Genomic DNA, 17,068 nt, shown 5'->3' on the forward strand with positions numbered 1-17,068 from the left:
ATAATTCCTTTCCTTTTCACCAATCTCTGGCATGGAGAGACATAGTTCTCCGGCAGCGGGCAAGGCGAATCTAGTACAGGGGGACCCTGGGAGAAGTGGGGGTCCATTCAGTAATAGTACTTATGCATGTTGAATCCAATTTGCTTTGCATGCAATGTTTTAATATTTTTACTCTTTGTTGTGGGTTTTATTGGTTCTGAAACAGAACCTGAATGAGAGAGGTTTGTTAAATCTCCTATTGTTACCAAACAGACCTGCTGGAGGGGGGCTGTGTGTAAATGTAAGGGCTGACTGGACAGTCCTTACATTTAGACGTTTTGAATTACACTTCCAAATAATGTTGCAATCACTAGTAATTGATTTTCAGCTAAAATCTGCCACTTTTTCTGCAGACCCGCACTGAGATGTTATTCCCCAAAATGCCCACGAGATGGCAGCACGGATGCACACTTGGAACTTGTAGTGTACCATTGGTTTAGCCAAAAGGTTCCTTGGGTTTTTACATAAAGCTACTATGACAGGAACGTTTTTCATTTTCACCAACAACCTGATTGAACAACATATTCACCGTTTTATTCCACTGCCCTCTGCCATCTTTCAGGCCAATTTACAATTTCATCTTCTCAAAACTTCTTTCCTTTTGGAGCAGAGAATTCCTCCAGGTGCCTTTTGCAGTCTTCCAGGGAATTGAAATTTTTCTCCACTAAGAGAATTTTGGAAAGACTGAAATAAATAGAGATCCGAAGGTGCGAGGTCTGCTGAATAGAGTGGATGAATCAGAACTTCCAGCCAGGCTCTGACAGTTTTTGCCTAGTAACCAAAAAAACATGTGGTCTTGCCTTACCCTGATGACGATTGGGCGGTTTCTGCTAACTCCGGATTCTTTCCCTTGAGCGCTGCTTTCAGCCGGCCTAAGTGGGAGCAGTCCTTTTTGGAAGTAACCATCTGGTTTTCCGTAAAGAGCTCCTAATAGAGGACTCCCTCACAATCCCACCATCTACACAGTTACCCCCTCCTTGGGTGTTGCTCTGGTGTCATTCCACTCAGGTGTTATTCTGAAGGTGTACACTAGATGGCAGCAGAAGGGCATGTCCTCCATTAAGACCCTGCCCACTCTGCAGTACACTGAGAATGAAGACCCTGATATTAAAATCGCTTTGAGATAAATCCTGATTATCAGTTGTAAACCTTTCATAGCAGGCAATGTGACTGAGTATTTATTCAGCAAAAAGTCAATGTTGAAATGGAGTAAATCAGTTGTTACACTTGTTTCATAAGGTGGATTGTAATCGGCTTTCCTACCCATTTTTTAAAGCAGTTAGGACGTCATAAAAGCTCCAGTGGCCATTCTTACTTAAATGGAAATATTGCAACACAGAAACCTTCAAGGAGGATTAACGAATTTACCCCTACTATTAAAACTGCAAAGGAATCTGGAAAAACATTCCAGCTGTAGGGTGTTGCGGAAAAGGCAGAAAGACGGTAAAAAGACTGGTGATTGCTGGGGCTGGCAGATGCGGGCTGTGCGGGGGAGAAGGTGGGGCAGGTAGAGCCCAGCAGAGGATTTGGAGGGAAGGAAAACTGCTCTGTATGACACTTCAACAGTAGATGCATGCCCCTCTACCTTTGCCCCAAACCCACAGAACGCACAGCACCCAAAGTGAGTCTTAACGTAAACTGGGCGATAACTGTCAGTCAGTGTATCATTTGTCACAAACACACTCATGCGGGGAACAGAGGGTAGATGGGAGATCCCTGCACCTTTCTTTTGGTCTATTTTGCTGTGAAACAAAAAACTGATTCAAAATAAAGTCTATTTTTAAATAACCAAACCGCTAAAGAAAGGACTAATGTACGGGAGGCAGGACTTCATGGTTTTTACTCTGAATGTCCGGACTTCCTTTAACCTCCTGTTGCAAGCCGGAGTCATTTTCTGTCCTGTAAATCTGCCCAATCGGAACCACTAATGAAGGGATCTGTGCAAAGCCTATTACCTTTTCCGTTTTAAACTACTACCCGAAGCCAGACAAGGAAAGTGAGTATGTCCTTCTGCCAGAATCAGCCAATGACTCAGTTTCATTCCCTTTTTACTCTATGCTATGGGGTTAAATTCAAATTGCCCTAACTCCATTAAAATAAAAATAAAAGCTTTAGGAGGATTACTTTAAATTAAAATCCAAATAAAAGCCTTAAAGGATTTTTATTTTGACTTATAAAAAGACATGGAATCTCTGTTCAAGCAGATGATTCTTTTCTCTGTATGCTTGTAAAAGCCAACTGTTGAACACTAAACCTGCACTCAATCAGGGCAGGCTGGGCTCTGTTATGATTAAAAGAGGAAAAAAAACAACAACTCAGTGACTTAACAGAAGTTTAATTTTTGAGAACATCAAGTCCACTGAAAGTCCAGCTGACCTCCATGTGGCCACCTCGGAAATCACGGCCCCTTGGACCTCGTGGCACCCCCCCACCCCCTTTGACGAGGCCTCCTTCACAGGCAAGAAAATGGGTGTCGTCACCGGCCTGGCCTGGCAGCCACATGCACTGCTAACACTCATGTCACACTGGTCCCAACCAGCCATTTCTCCCCTTGCCAAGGGGCTGGGAAGGGCAATCTTTATGCCAGGGACTAAGGGAGCACAGATGTTGGTGAACACTGATGTCACCAAACTCCTTACATCCGCATGAAACCCAGGCTGAGTACAGACTGCCAACTGTTACTAAGATTCAAGTAAAATCCCTATCTGATGACCTAACAATTCTGGCACAGATTTTGGGGAATCTAGTCAAACAAATGGAAAGCTTGCTCCTCAAACCAGTTATGTCAAAAATCCCAATTACCCGAGTGACAGATGAGTGACAATGGCATCTCTCTTAGTTCTTAAACTGCTGATGGCCAGAGAGAGGCTGCAGGTTAAAATGGAAACCACGCACTTGAGCTACCAGGGTACGTTGTCATTAAAGTGCAGGAGTTAAGAGTTTGCATTTCCGCCTCCCGTCAGCAGAGGGGGCCGCAGGGGAGAGGCAGGAGGGTGCATGGAGTCAGTCTCCCCAGAAAAGAGCCTGTGGGCTTCTCCCTCACTCCTCAGGCCTGGCGCTCCCTGCGTACTTCGTGAGCTCTGTCAGAGACAACTTGCATCAGGAAAACTATTCACAGAATAAAAACATTTAAGAAAAAAGAAATCTTATCTGTGGGTGAGAGCTAGGGAAACATGAATTCCTCACCTTCTCAAGACGTTTTTACTCCCCCCGAACATACTAACCTGACCTACCCAGTAAGGTCCAAAACTGACCAGGCAGGTGAGCACAAGTGCTGGTCAAACATGACTTTTAGTGTGGCTGATACTGGGCTGTACTGGTGATTCCAACCTGTGAAACTCTGATTAGTTATTGCTACTCCCAAACAGCAAGGCCACATTTGCTACAACAGAAACTGAAACATATCAGGTGTACAGTCAAGTGTAATATTCTTTTATTTAAAAAAAAAGGCAAAACAAGAATATGGAACAAGAATAATTTAACAGGATTTTAGAACACTCACTACCCAGATACAGGAAGGGGTGAGGTGGGACAATGCCTAACACAACAAAACCTGTGCTCGAAAACAGGTTTGCCAGTAAGATTAAAAGCAAACAAACATTTAAAAACATAGGACATTTCATTTTTAATCAGTCAAAAGAGTTCTAGACAATATCAAATTCAACACAGAATAGACTACAGTTACACATTAAATATAATTACCATCTATACATATGCAAAAATATAAAGTTCTATTTCATACAATAAAACCCTTTATAGAAACCATTTTAAAACTAAGCGGAACTTCCCAACTTCTATGCGAGGTATAAGTCCTTCTGTAGGTTCCTTTAAAGGTTTTAAAACAAAATGCTAACTCTAAAAACGATGTCCTCTGGTCAGTTTCCGATTTACTGCTACTGAAACAAAACTGACAGCTCGATCACATACTCCTTTAGTGTTGTTCAGGCATCTCTATGATCTCCCACTTTTTCAAGTATGGAAATAGAACTCTAAACACTCCACAGTACAGTACTAAACGGATGGAGTCCTTAAGGAAGAGTTTGCTGTCATATGGCACGACATTGGTTTGTTTCTTCGATACGTTTTGAAGTATCAGGGTTTGGTTTGGTTTTCTTCCTCCTAAAAGGCGAAAAGTAAGATACGCTGGACTGTGGTAAGACTTCCGAGGGGAAATACCTCATGAATATTTCATCACAAAAGGAACACTGGTAACAAATTTATAAAAGGATCCAGCCCGCTACTCAGATACACCCGGGGCCTAGAGCTCATCGTGATAGAAGTACTCGTCGTGAAGCTGCCGGCCGTAATCTGTGGCTTCGCTGGTGAGAAACAAGTCCTGGTTCTCCAGAATCTCGGCCTCGGAGAGCTTCCGGTCACTGTCCAAATCCATCTCGTCGATCAGGTGAAGAGCCTGGAACACAAAACAAGAGGCGTCGAGTGGAGTACTTTCAGCAAGGTGTTCACCTTTTCATGGGACTTGAGTTGTAAGAACCACTCGTGTGTCTCTCCGTGCAGCGTGCACCGTGCCTCTGCAGGGGCCCGTGACCCCCAGAGGCTGAGACTCCGCGACCGGAAGGGCACGCACTCGGTCCTGTCTCCACAGCTACGAACACCACACACTGCAACCAGGTCTGCCTCCGGCTTCTCTCACGATGCCCTCCCTTGACTTCTGCTGGGTCCCGCCTCTTTTTCTCAACCCAGATCCAATTCAGGATATCTCAACTTTAAGCAAAATGAGTATAATCCATTTTGAGCCCCTCTGGGTAAACAGAAATTCTGTTCTTCTACTCACTGTCCTATCCAATTATTACGTGACACAATCTTAATTTCCTTGTCCCCTCGACCACCTAAACCAGTTCACAGATTTAAATTAAGATACAGCAATGCACTGGTCCTCACTATGAGGGGGGGCCCCCCAAAATGAACAAAATTTACTTAGCAAATTCGTTTAAAGAGTCTTTAGAAATAATTCACTGAGGTCAAACACAGCCTCTCACAACGCCAGCCGGCACACTGACCCAGATGGTTTCCTAGAACACTCAGCTAGCAGGGAGGCATGTACTAAAAAGGGCCACCCTCCAGAAGATGATTACAGTTTTTGGGGGGTCCTCCCTCGTACATAACTCAATTACTTCTTCCTTTGGCTTAAAATTGTAAACGTCCTTTCTTGTCAACAGCACCAAACACGCAGGGGGAGGTGATGGCTCTGTCACACTCACCTCCTCCTGGGCAATGCCCTGGTTGTTGGGCACCACCCAGGACAGCAGCTCCTGAGGGTCCAGCCTGCCGTCGGTGTCTTTGTCGTAATCGTTCAGGAATCGATCCTTCTCAACAAGGATCCACTCCGGATCTTCATTTGCAGCTTAGTATTAAAACAGTAAGAAACAAATAAACATTCCCAAGAATAACACGTAAGAAGTTTGATACATCCCTAGAATAAAAGGTGCCCAAAGAAACAGAAACACTTAACAAGAAGTGCTCAAGTATTTCAAAGTGGCGCACAGGCACAGACGACTCCGAGTGCTTACGCTGCGGCACAGCACAGCACAGACCAGTAATCGTGCTCACCACGGCTACTTGTCTTGATGCCCATGTTCCCCGATGGGATCTGAGTGATGCTTTCATGTTTATCATGTGACTACATGAAGCATCCTGCGTGTTCTCACAGGGTAATGCCACGTGTAATTTTAAAGTGGCATTCACAGTGAGGGGCTCTGTCACGCAACAGCTGTGAAAAAGGACAGCTGTCTGTAGAACAGGCTGCATGGACAAACCCCCAATTTCAATCAGAAGTCACCTTCCACAACCCACACCAAGGTTTAGTTTATATTTCCAAGTCAAGATCTACATGCGAAAATACAAGATTTCCTGTAAAAATATTAACCTTTACTTCCTCCACCACTGACTTCCTAACAACATTGCACTTGTCTGAAAATGAAGAGGTGTTTGAGCCCAGACACGGGACTCCAGCAGGACAGCGTCCTCAGGTACGGCGAGTCCCATCGTGGTGCCTGTCCTATGTTTAAGTTGGCAGACCAAGTCGAACCCAGGCTAAGTTCTTCTTGTTTTTCTTCTTTACTTCCATTTGTCCCCCTTCCTTCCCCACACAACCCCCAGGCTCCTTACCTGGATCCCGCCTGTAGTCACCAAGAAATTCTTCCAAACTAACAAATCCATCACCATTCTTGTCATGTTCTTCCAAAGCCTCTTGAATGACAAATTCCTATTGCACAAAATACACCGGTAACAGAACTTTCAGCCCCACCACCATCTGAATCACCCCGCTGCAGAACTTCCTTAGGAGAAACCATTTGGATCGCCTCTGCTCACGGACAGTGGGGTGTAGACACACGAGTAAGACACCCGACACTGAGTGACTCTCGGTGAAGACCCTCTCCCACGTCTCCACACGCAGCACAATTCTCCCTAAACGCCCGCTTGTTGACTGCCCTGACTGGGAGTCACCGCTATTCTTTGCCTGTTCCGTTCCTCCTTCTCTCTGCTCTCCGAGGTTAAATCTCCTCTCTCTGCCAGGGCAGGGCCCTCACCTGCCCGAAGACCCCACCCGCGCCCACTTCCTGGGTGCTTGTTCTCACACTGAACTCCGGCCTCTCCCACAGCCTCCCTCTCCTCCACCAGCTCCTCCTCCTGTGCTGTCGAGCACCTTCAGGCCCCCTGACCGTGCTGTGTGGGGACCTGTCCTGGGTTCCAGTCTTCCCTGCCTCGGCTCTCACAGCTTAGCGCTACCGTTCGCATTCCTCTCTTTGTTTGCCGGTGCCTTTCTTTCTGGGCTCAAGCATGACTGTAAGGGAAGTGCGTTCTTGAAAGTGTCCCATTCTGGCCACGTCCAGGGGCTTCAAGGGCACGTGCAGGAAGTAACACGTCAGTACGAGTTGCTGGTCTCTCCTCTTCCCGCACTTAGCACCCCCGTTTACCCTTTCCTCAGACTGTGGTCAAGTCCCAGACCGAAGCATGTGACGCCTGCACTGTCCCACTGCTGCCACCGGTCGTGCCCGTTTTCAGCCTTCAGGGCTCCTAACTCCCCAGGGACAAGGGCCAGCACCCTCCGCCGGCCTTGACGGGGCTCAGGGCGCTTGTCTCCACTGAAATTTGGCATCTAATCGAATGGTGCCCAGCACTGTTCTTAAACTGGGTCGTGTACTTTGTGCCAAGTGAGAAGTCAGATGCCTCACAGTCGAGAGAAGCGGTGCTAACGGGGTTGTGCTGGGCTGTGCCACAAACTGCCGACGGGGTGACGGCAGGGTGATGGCTCTTCACGCCCAACGTGGCAGAAACACCAGCAGTCATCAGCCGCTGGGCCCACATCTCCACCCCCTCCATGCAAAGAGATCCAAGTGTGATGTTTCTTTCTTTCTCAGATTTTACTTATTTTTAGAGAGAGGAGAAGGGAGGGAGAAAGGGAGAGAAACATCAATGTGTGGTTGCCTCTCACACGCCCCCTACTGGGGACCTGGTCCACAACCCAGGCATGTGCCCTGACTGGGAACCGAACCGGCGACCCTTTGGGTTTGCAGGCTGGCAGTCCATCCACTGAGCGACACCCACCAGGGCTGATGTGTTTTCTAAGACTGAAAGTTTTCACAGTGATGTTGTAAATGAAATAGGAGGTTTTAGTGTTACTAATACTGAAAAACCACAGAAAAATCTGCAAGTCGGGAAGAGTAATGCTCATATGTTACAGAGGCTAGAAAAAAAACAACTCAGTCCTTTTCCTCCTCCCTCCCACTAAGCAACCCACCCCCAGGACCCTCCTCCCCAGGCCTAATCTAAAGCAGGGAGAACCCAGGATCTTCCAGTCTCTTAAAATTCTGGTTGCTATGTAATTCATTTTGGTGATTTAGTACAAACAGGTCTTAAAGTTCTGGTCTGTCAATAGTTCTCTTAAAAATTTTCTTCCTTACCTTCATATAATCAACTTCTTCAGGATGCTCGAAAGCAATAAATTCTTCAAGATTCAAAGCAGGATCTGAATCCTGGTTAGCTTTTTCAAACCGCTTCTTGTCCTTTAAATGAAGCTTGGAAAAATTAAATATTGAACATGTTTAAAGGTATCATCATAAAATATCACCATAAACAGTACTTTGAAAATACAAACGATGTAAATCTAAAGGACGTTTTCACACATTATTTTATCTTCACATCATCCCTCTGAAGGTCGCTGGGCCAGTGACATTTACGACAAGCCCGGAGCAACGGGTTCCGGGGTGAGAGAGACGCGGACCCGAGCTCTGGCAGCGCTGCTCACCCATCGGCTGTGCCACTGAAGGCAGACCACTCGGTGGTTCCAGTGTCCACAACGATAACGTTGGGATAGTCTGACACCAACAGCAAAGATAAACGTGTGACTATACCGAGCTATTAATGCACAGCGTCTGCACAGCAGAAACCGCTAGCAAAATGAAAAGTGACGGGGACAATGCTCTAACCCCCTGTGTACAGTGGCGAGGGCTCCATCCTCCTTTTCCTAAGAAGTGCACTCGAGTACCAGCCTTCAAGGGTCAAGGCTACTCTCAACTGATTTCTCACAGCTGATTCTGGAATCAAGAGGCTTGGAAATCTGTAGTGCTATATTGTGAGTCCTGCATTAATTCAATTCTGAGAATTTCTGTGAATAACTTTTCTTTCTATAAACTTACGTGTATTAAACTACATATTTTTAAAAAGCTCAATTTCAAATATTTTAGAAACTCTTAATTCATATGTCTCACTGTTAAAAAGAAATGCTCTTCTCCAATTTCTAGAAATTCGGTAGCATTCACGTACCGAAACCACATTTCCTTGATGACAACGGATTTACATAGATGCTCACTTCTTCCCCCCAAAAATTCATCTTTCCAACATTCTGAATCCACTGGACAGTTAGTTACACTCACCTACTTCTCAATAGCTGCCTTTAACGTAACATTTCTACGTTTTTAAATAACTAGGCGACATAGTTTACACCTTACACTCAGGTTTCACGCAGGGAAAAGCAGACAAATAAGAAGAACTTGATGTACTTCGTTGAGTCAATCAAGTTCTTTCTGAATACATCTCCCTTCCCAGTCCTCAGTGCTTGGACTCCCCTAGGAAAGAATGCTTCCGTTTGGAGCAAAAACGTCCATGTTTCAGCAGAAGGAGTGAAATTTGGCCAATCTTCCTATGAAGAAAGGACCTCTATCAACAAACTAAGAATTCTTAAAATATTCCACCTCGCATTTCTCAGATGATTTAAACAAAAATAACGTGATCTCTGAAAACACTTCACTCGTGGTCACCTGAAGAACACACTCTACAGGAAACTCGTATTTGAGAGGCCAATGCACGCAGCTGCTGCTCTTCCAAAGCAGCAAACTTCCGAAAACAAAGTAGCACAACAGACTCTCAGCCTCCTAGCACCTCGACACTCTTTGCTTCTGTAAAAAACCTTGTACTCTACAGGGTGATAGAAAACGTTATAGATACAGTAGTAACAAGATTTAATTACCAATCATCGTGCAGTTTTACACTGTCACAGAAGCTCGGGAAGAACAACATTGTCAGAACAACAACAAGGGCTGATGCTTTCCCAGGAAGATGTGTGTAATCTGTGACACCAGAAGCACAGCCTGGGCTTTATAGACCCCGACTAGCCCACGCAAGGCTGCATCTCACATAAATGAATGCTGCTTGTACACACACTGCAGGAGTTAGAGGGACCGGGCTTTGGCCAGACAGGTTCCCAGACTGTCATTATCCTGTTAAAACTGCTGACAACACTCGTTCCTCGGTCACAAAGAAATGCTTTTTCAGACATTTCACAGCTCAAGAAGGTCATGATTCTGGGTTATCTCTGCTCTCGATAACGGAAAGAGTAAAAGTATAAGATAAAATTCAGGTATCCCATTGATTTTTGTTTTTAATAGACTTCCATATAGAAAAGAATTATTTAGCTATTCCACTAGTTTTTATGATTTATTCATAGTATAATGTTTAGTCTGTAAGGTGATGACTGATTCATTCTTCAACCCTGATTTTTTTACTTTGGAGAATAATGCAACTGTTGCTGAGTTCATCTTCACACCCCATATCCACTTTTGGAGGATTACATCAAACTCTAATACATTATTATGATGAAAACTTCATATAGAGACATATTCCTGGGTTGTCTCAAAAGGACCCCTACTGAGAAGAGTTCATTGCAGAGACCCACCCATTCCCTCAGGTTCTTAACCTCCATCCAATTCATTCCGCAAAGGTAGAACCTGAGGCTCCACCTGCCCTGAGCACGCGGGGGTGGGGGGTGGGAACCCGGCAGGAGGGGCCGACATAGTTGCAAGAAAAAACAAGCGGTTTATGTTAATAAGTCATGTATCTCTTCAAAGTGAAGACTTTCTTCTCAACACCATTAACCTATCACTTCATACCCTCTTAAGAATATAGATTTAAAAAACCCACAAAAACACATTCTTATATTTTGATGGGATAGTGATCAAGCCTTTTGGGTGCCAAGAGGAAAAAAAAAAAAAGAACACAAGGAGAATCTAAGAACAGTAAAATTTTAAAATACTGTATGTAACTTCTCTGTTGTCCCCGGGCAGGGAAGTCCTAACATCACGCGATGGTTTGGCTTTAGAAGAGGGTCAGGACTTGAACGATGTTTGTAAAGGTAAGTTTATACAGTCAAGGGGGGCACCTCTTAGGTGGACAACCTCCAAGCTCACTGTGGGCACCACTGTCAGAGTTCCGGAGACGGAGGGCACAGCCACGTGAACGCACGTGACACCGCCAACGCACACGCTGAGAAATGGGTCACGTGGTGTCAGTGTTAAGTTCCGATTGTTCAATAACACAAAAAATAAAATACTGAGATACACATCCAAAATACAGACACTAAACACCAACTCTGGAAACGAGGACAAACGGTGTGCCCGAGAAGACGAGATGTGAGGGTGATGCACAGTTCACAACACGGGCACTACACCTGGCTCGAAAGGAAACCGCCACCGGGACCACGGGGTGGAGCGGGCGACCGGCGCCCCAGAGGTCAAGGCGGTGCGGCCGAGGACCTCAGGGCCCCCACCTCCCCACTTCCCGCCCCACTTCCCGCACAGGAGGCCGGAGCAGCCTGTGCGCACGCGCTCACCTGCCGGAAGGACTCCTCTTCCGCGTCATCCAGCGCCGTGTTCTCGTCGAAGTCGATCACGCGGTCGTACATCTGGATGTTGTACTCGTCCCAGGACACGGCGCCATCGCTGTTTTTGTCGTACTCCACGAACTGCTGCTTGGCTTCTTGCATGGCGTAGTGCTTAAAGGACATCTGAATCCACGCGCTGAGTTCGCCTGTGGGAGTGTCCCAGAGCACAGTAAACGTTAACAAGAACTGTCACACACAGAGGACTTCTACACCGTCTCTGAAGGAATAAAAAACAGCCCGTGTTTGCAAATGCTGAATGAGAACGGGCTTAGTCGTATTCACAGAAACAGGAGTAGGACGAGGGAGGACCTTGTGGAGTCTAAGACTCCAAACATCACACCAGGTCAGCCCGTGGAGTTCAGAGCGTTTGTGGGATTTGTTCACTGGGGATCTCCAAACGCCGAGGAGGCCCCTGGCTCAGTGAGTCCTTATCAAATGAATTAGCCATTGGCCAAAAGAACACCTGATTTTGTAAAAAAAAAAAAAAATCCCCCGTGAAATTGCAAATACCTTTGCTATGGCAATCATCTCAGGGAACACAGATCTTTAAGTAATTGCTATTAAAATAGGTATTAGAAAAAAATAGTTTTTCATTTATGAAAACATACAATTTTCCTTTAAAATAAATGTAACATCGAGTTGAAGCCAAACAGCACTGAGGATATAATAGACGGTAAGCAAACAAAGCCTAAATTGTAAAAAGGTGATTCAAGTGACTGAAGTCTGAGAAACACGGTCCCATTTCTCATCTACCGCATCGAGCCCCAGGCGTTAGGAAAGGGCTCCTGTCCTGGACTGGGGCTGACACCAGGGGAGGCAGAACTGGAGCCAACGGACCTGCACTGAATCAGTGCACAGCACCTCCAGGAAGGCGTGAGGCAGAGGGGCCATTGCCTGCACCGGCCTGAAAGGGCTTGATACTGAAACAGACCCCAAGAACGAGAAGCCACCCTGGGGGGACATGAGGGTGTGGCAGCCACCCCCAAGGGAGGGGAAGGCCTGTGCAAAGACCCTGAGGCACAGGGACACACACCCCCCCCCCCCCCCCGCTCTCCTGCAAAGACCACCTACCTAAGATATGTAAACGTGCCTACACGCACACACATATGTACATTCATTCATGGAAAAAATACTTGAGAAAAAAATAGTTGTGGTATGTTCCTTTAACCACGACACTAACACATTTAGAGGCAATGAACAAAATTATGGGCAACAATGGTGATTTATGCCCTTCTTACAACAGCTGTCTTGACTTGGTACCTGAAAATTTCTAAATTTTATATATCCACTTTCAGATCAATTATTAAAAATGTATTCATAGAACTATTTACTCTACTGCATTACAGACAAATATTTAAGGGAAGAGAAAAATATTTTCAAAGACAGCAGCAGGATACTGTTCAGTGGAAAGAGTGGTACTGCTCTGCTGGTTTGGGGGGGCATCAGGCAAACAGAAAAGTGGACACTTTTTTGTCTCCCCTGAAACTCTACAACAAAACAGAATAGTACTTAGACATCAACGCATTAAAGGATGACTATACGATACACCGTCTCTGCACATTGTCTCTGACCTTCAAAACAAGGCAATTATAACTTGAGCTAGTTTGAAGTTCAGGAAATTCAGGTTTCCAATTGAGGACTCACAGCAATTAAGTAGCAGAGTGCACACTCCAAGGCTACCTTTGGCTTTGGAGCCTGAACTCCCTCCACTGACCTTTGCCATCTCCCAAGAACCTGAGTCCAGTCCTGGCCCTTACAGTGCGAATGAGAAGACTCTCTCGAAGGGTCCTCAAGAATGAGGGTTTATTCTACTTTATTTAAAGAGCTCATCGTGGCCAAGAGAACGCAGAATGAAACAGTAACCAGAAATGGTTTGCTTCAGCTTTGCCGTAAGGGGATGTTAATACTCTCCAGTTTTTTGTTTTGCTATCTGTGAAATGAACATTTGGACTAAAAGTGCCTTTTAACTTGAAATTTTTAAAAAGTTTCCATTGCCATAGAAACTTTTGCCATAGAAACCAAGTGGCTCCACTGGTCGGAACAGCCAAAGGGTTGCAGTTTGATCCCCAACTGGGGTGCGTGCGCTTTGCCTGCAGGAGGCAACCACTCGGTATTTCTCTCTCTCCTCTCCTTTCCTCTCTCTCTAAAATCAATAAACAACAACAACAAATGTATCCTTGGGTGAGGATTAAAAAAACTTCACTATTAAGTATTTAACTATAGCAGGCCTTTACAGACAGATACCATCAAGTCTGTCGAATCGACTTGTTCTGCACGCTTCCTCGTATACCCAAAGACGGACCCATTCTTGTTGGGTAACAGAGTTCAAGGTTTTCTTGCTGTTCAAGTCGAGAGATTCAAAACTTCGATATTCCTAAAGGCGCCAATGTGAAAACTTTATTGACAACCCATCTTAACTTTCTCAGTCTGAAATTCCCTCTCCAGTCACTTCATTCCTTAGATGCTGAGCCGCATGAAGACAGGTTACAGCAAAGTAGCTCCTGTTTTTTGTTCAGGATCAACTCAGAAAGTTGATAGGGTTCATCACTTGAATTAAGCAATGAGAGGCAGGTACACAGCAATTTATGTAGAATATTCTTTTAATAACCTGTGCATTTCATTTCTGCCTACAGAATCTACTTAAGATCACTGAGATTTTTTTTTTTAAGTGAAGGGTATTAAAAACTGAATTAAGATCAGATTCTAAGTCCTGGCTTTACTGCTGATTCGAGGACATTCACGGACTTCAATGTCTTCGTCTCTACAAAGAAGGGTGGACAAGATGATCCCAGGGTCCCAACTAGGATCTAATCATTTGTGATAAACATAATTCACACGCAGCAGGTCTTTCTGTACTTGCTTAATGAAAAGAAGCAAATTCTTATAATCCTAAAAACAAAGAATGTATCAAAAGAGCAATAAATAACCAATACCAGCCCTGGCTGGTGTAGCTCAGTGGATTGAGCATGGGCTGCGAACCAAAGTGTCGCAGGTTCGATTCCCAGTCAGGGTACATGCCTGGGTTGCAAGCCATGACCCCCAGCAACCGCATATTAATGTTTCTCCCTCACTCTCTTTCTCCCTCCCTTCCCTCTCTAAAAATAAATAAATAAAATCTTAAAAAAAAATAACTCAATACCTTAAGCTGGTTTTTGGCCTGTCCCTAGGATGAATCATGTGTTGACACGGACAGAGGTCCTGCGAGGAAGAGAGTGTTTGCTCACAGGATAACCTGCACATACATGTACGATCATGCCGTTTATGTACCATTACAGAAAGCACCGAGTTTTACGTGGTAGACTATGTCTAAAGATTTCCGGGTATACCAGAGGGAAGGGAGTTGAGACAGAAAAAGGGTAAAGGGGGCCAAATACATAGTGAAGGAAGATTTCACCGTGGGTGTGGGCACACAATCCAATACTCAGATGATGTAATTCAGAACGGTACACGTGAGACCTATATAATCTCATTAACCAATGTCACCCCAATAATTTAACTAAAAAAATAAAATAAAAGTAAGTGAAAAGTAAAGATTTCCTGGCATAAAGCCTACTCGCTATGTCCTTTTCACCCTCTCACAGCACCTCTAACTTGCGGGAACACTCGCACTGTGCCCTCCACAGACACCCCCTGTGAAATGTGTGTTTGTGTCCATTGTTAGTTGGGCAGGACGTCCTTACTTTCGGTGAGAAAGCCATCTGAGTCCGAGTCAATTTTCTTTATGATTGACTTCAGCCTTTTGTGCTGCTCCTCCGGGCTGAGTTTAACATACTCGTCGACTTCTTCCTTTGGAGGGTAAGCGATACACAGGGGTCAAGCATTACTACCAGCGGAGCAAAATGGTGGAGCAAAACACGGCTACCAGACGCCTCCCAGTCAACTCAACCTGCTCGCCAAGGCCCCTGTCCCTCCCCACCCTCGCGGACCCTGCCTCGTGTGGGAGGCAGGAGGGTTCCCCCGGCCTCGGGATCCCCAGGGGGCGGCGTCCCGCCCGGTGCCAGGATCAGGCCGCCCGGGACCCAGCCTGGGACCCAGCGAGGCCACCCTCCCGGCCCCGGCCCCGGCCCCGCCGCCTCACCTGGCCGCCCAGCAGCGCCTCGCGGTCGTAGTCAGTGCGGTGCTCGCCGTGCGCGTCCCCGGCAGCGGCCGTGGCGCAGAGGAGCAGCAGCAGCAGCAACCCACGCGCCGTGGGCCTCGGGCCCAGCCCCATCGCGCCGGCCGCCGTGGACACTGGGTGAGGCGGGGGGCTGGCGGCGCTCGCTCGGCGGCGCGGCGGCGTACGTGGGGGCACGCAGCGCGGAGGGGCGGTGGCGCCGTTCCCCGGGTCGCGCGAGCGGGGGCTGAAGCCACGACTGCGCAGTGCGACGCCCCGGGCCGGGCTTATATAACCCCAGCGGGGAGGGCGGGGCGCCAGGCCGGGGCGCTGATTGCTCCGCGGCGCGGAGGCGAAGCCCCGGCGGGGACAGTCCCTGCAGATGGGGAGAACCCCTGTGGGCCACTTTCCCTTTCCGCACCCCGGCCCGGTCCACGGCCGGCCGGCGGGTTCCTGCCGGAAGCTCCCGTCTGCTCCACGAGTCTGTCCCGGTGTCCCTCCGTGAGAAAAAGGCTGGAAATTCTAACTACGGTTCAGCAGTTAGAAAATAATCTGCCCTGGAGAACCAACGGACAGTATCCATTTCTCAGCCTTCAATGTATCTCTACTGATTGATTTCACCGGAGTAGGGTGAACTAACGCGCGCACATAACAAGCAAGATCTTGGTATCTGATGCTCAGTTTCGTGACTTAGTAGTTGTATCAGCTTGGCCAAGTTACCTGGCCCTTGAAAATCTGCTTGCTCATTTAAAAAAATGGTCATAGTGATAAGACTACCTTAAAGAGTTGTCGTGAAGATTAAATAATATAATGCATTCAGACAAGTAGTGGGCATGTATGGGGAGGTGTCAGCTTCACGTCCACGTGAGTAGAAAAGTAAACGGTAATTGCATGGAAAGAATAGCTAGCTCAGCGAGGACCTAGGAAACCCTGGCCAAGTAGGATACAAGTTTTGCCTGTTCTTGAACTTCATATAAATGGCATCATCCAGCATTTACAGCGATTGGTCGCATGCCCTTCTGTCCTAATGGAAGTACAATAGCATGGTGTCATGAAAGAACACAGACACACCATGTTTGGATCCTCAGTTTCCCTAGTTCACCTGCTGTACACTTTGGATAAGTGACTTCATTTTTTGGAAAATTATGTGAAAAATGGAATCATAACACCTAATAAATTTTGTGTGGGGAGTACTGTGTGTAAGTTGTCTGACTCATAGAAGGAGCTCAAAACTTTAAAAAAATTCTTAAATTTTTTTAATATATTGATTTTTGAGAGAGACAGAGAAAGACAGAGACAGAGAGACATCAATCTGTTCCACATTGGCTGAGTCTCCTATGTGCCCTGATTGGGGTCGAACCTGCAATCTTGGTGTATCAGGATGAGGCTCTAACCAATGCAGCTACCTGGTCAGGGCCTTGGGCTCAAAATTTTTTACTTTTCTTTTTTTTCCCCCCTAGCCAATTCCTACTCAACCTTCCAAATCCAGCACAAGTGTTTCCTAAAAGATGACTTTGCTAACTTCCTGCCACCAAAATTGTTGATCTCTTAGGTCTCTTTGTCCCGTCATTTTGCTTTGTATGTTCCTCTGCTCTAGCAATGAGCACAGTCTCCTGCGACTATATTTGTTGACATTACTGCAAGAACTAGGCAGTCTTAAGTCAGGAACAGACGACTACAGGGCAGTCAATGAAGGAACAACTTAGACTGAGTAATCATACAACTCGAGGGATTTTCTTGGTTTAATCTCCTATTAATCT

At 46.2% G+C, this 17,068-nt stretch overlaps 1 protein-coding gene across 1 annotated transcript; it reads right to left on the bottom strand.

Moving 5' to 3' along the window:
• Window positions 1-3,450: 3,450 nt before the first annotated feature.
• RCN2 (reticulocalbin 2) lies at window positions 3,451-15,548 on the bottom strand. The gene is made up of 7 exons (XM_028502283.2): window positions 15,294-15,548; window positions 14,896-15,001; window positions 11,165-11,361; window positions 7,962-8,075; window positions 6,166-6,262; window positions 5,259-5,401; window positions 3,451-4,450 (listed from the first exon to the last, which is right to left on the bottom strand). Exons 1-7 carry the CDS (start codon window positions 15,423-15,425, stop codon window positions 4,298-4,300), a joined length of 942 nt encoding a protein of 313 aa, XP_028358084.1. The 5' UTR covers window positions 15,426-15,548; the 3' UTR covers window positions 3,451-4,297.
• Window positions 15,549-17,068: the final 1,520 nt, after the last annotated feature.

The sequence above is a fragment of the Phyllostomus discolor genome, chromosome 12 (genome assembly GCF_004126475.2).
Source record: "Phyllostomus discolor isolate MPI-MPIP mPhyDis1 chromosome 12, mPhyDis1.pri.v3, whole genome shotgun sequence".
NCBI classification, from domain to species: Eukaryota; Metazoa; Chordata; class Mammalia; order Chiroptera; family Phyllostomidae; genus Phyllostomus; species Phyllostomus discolor.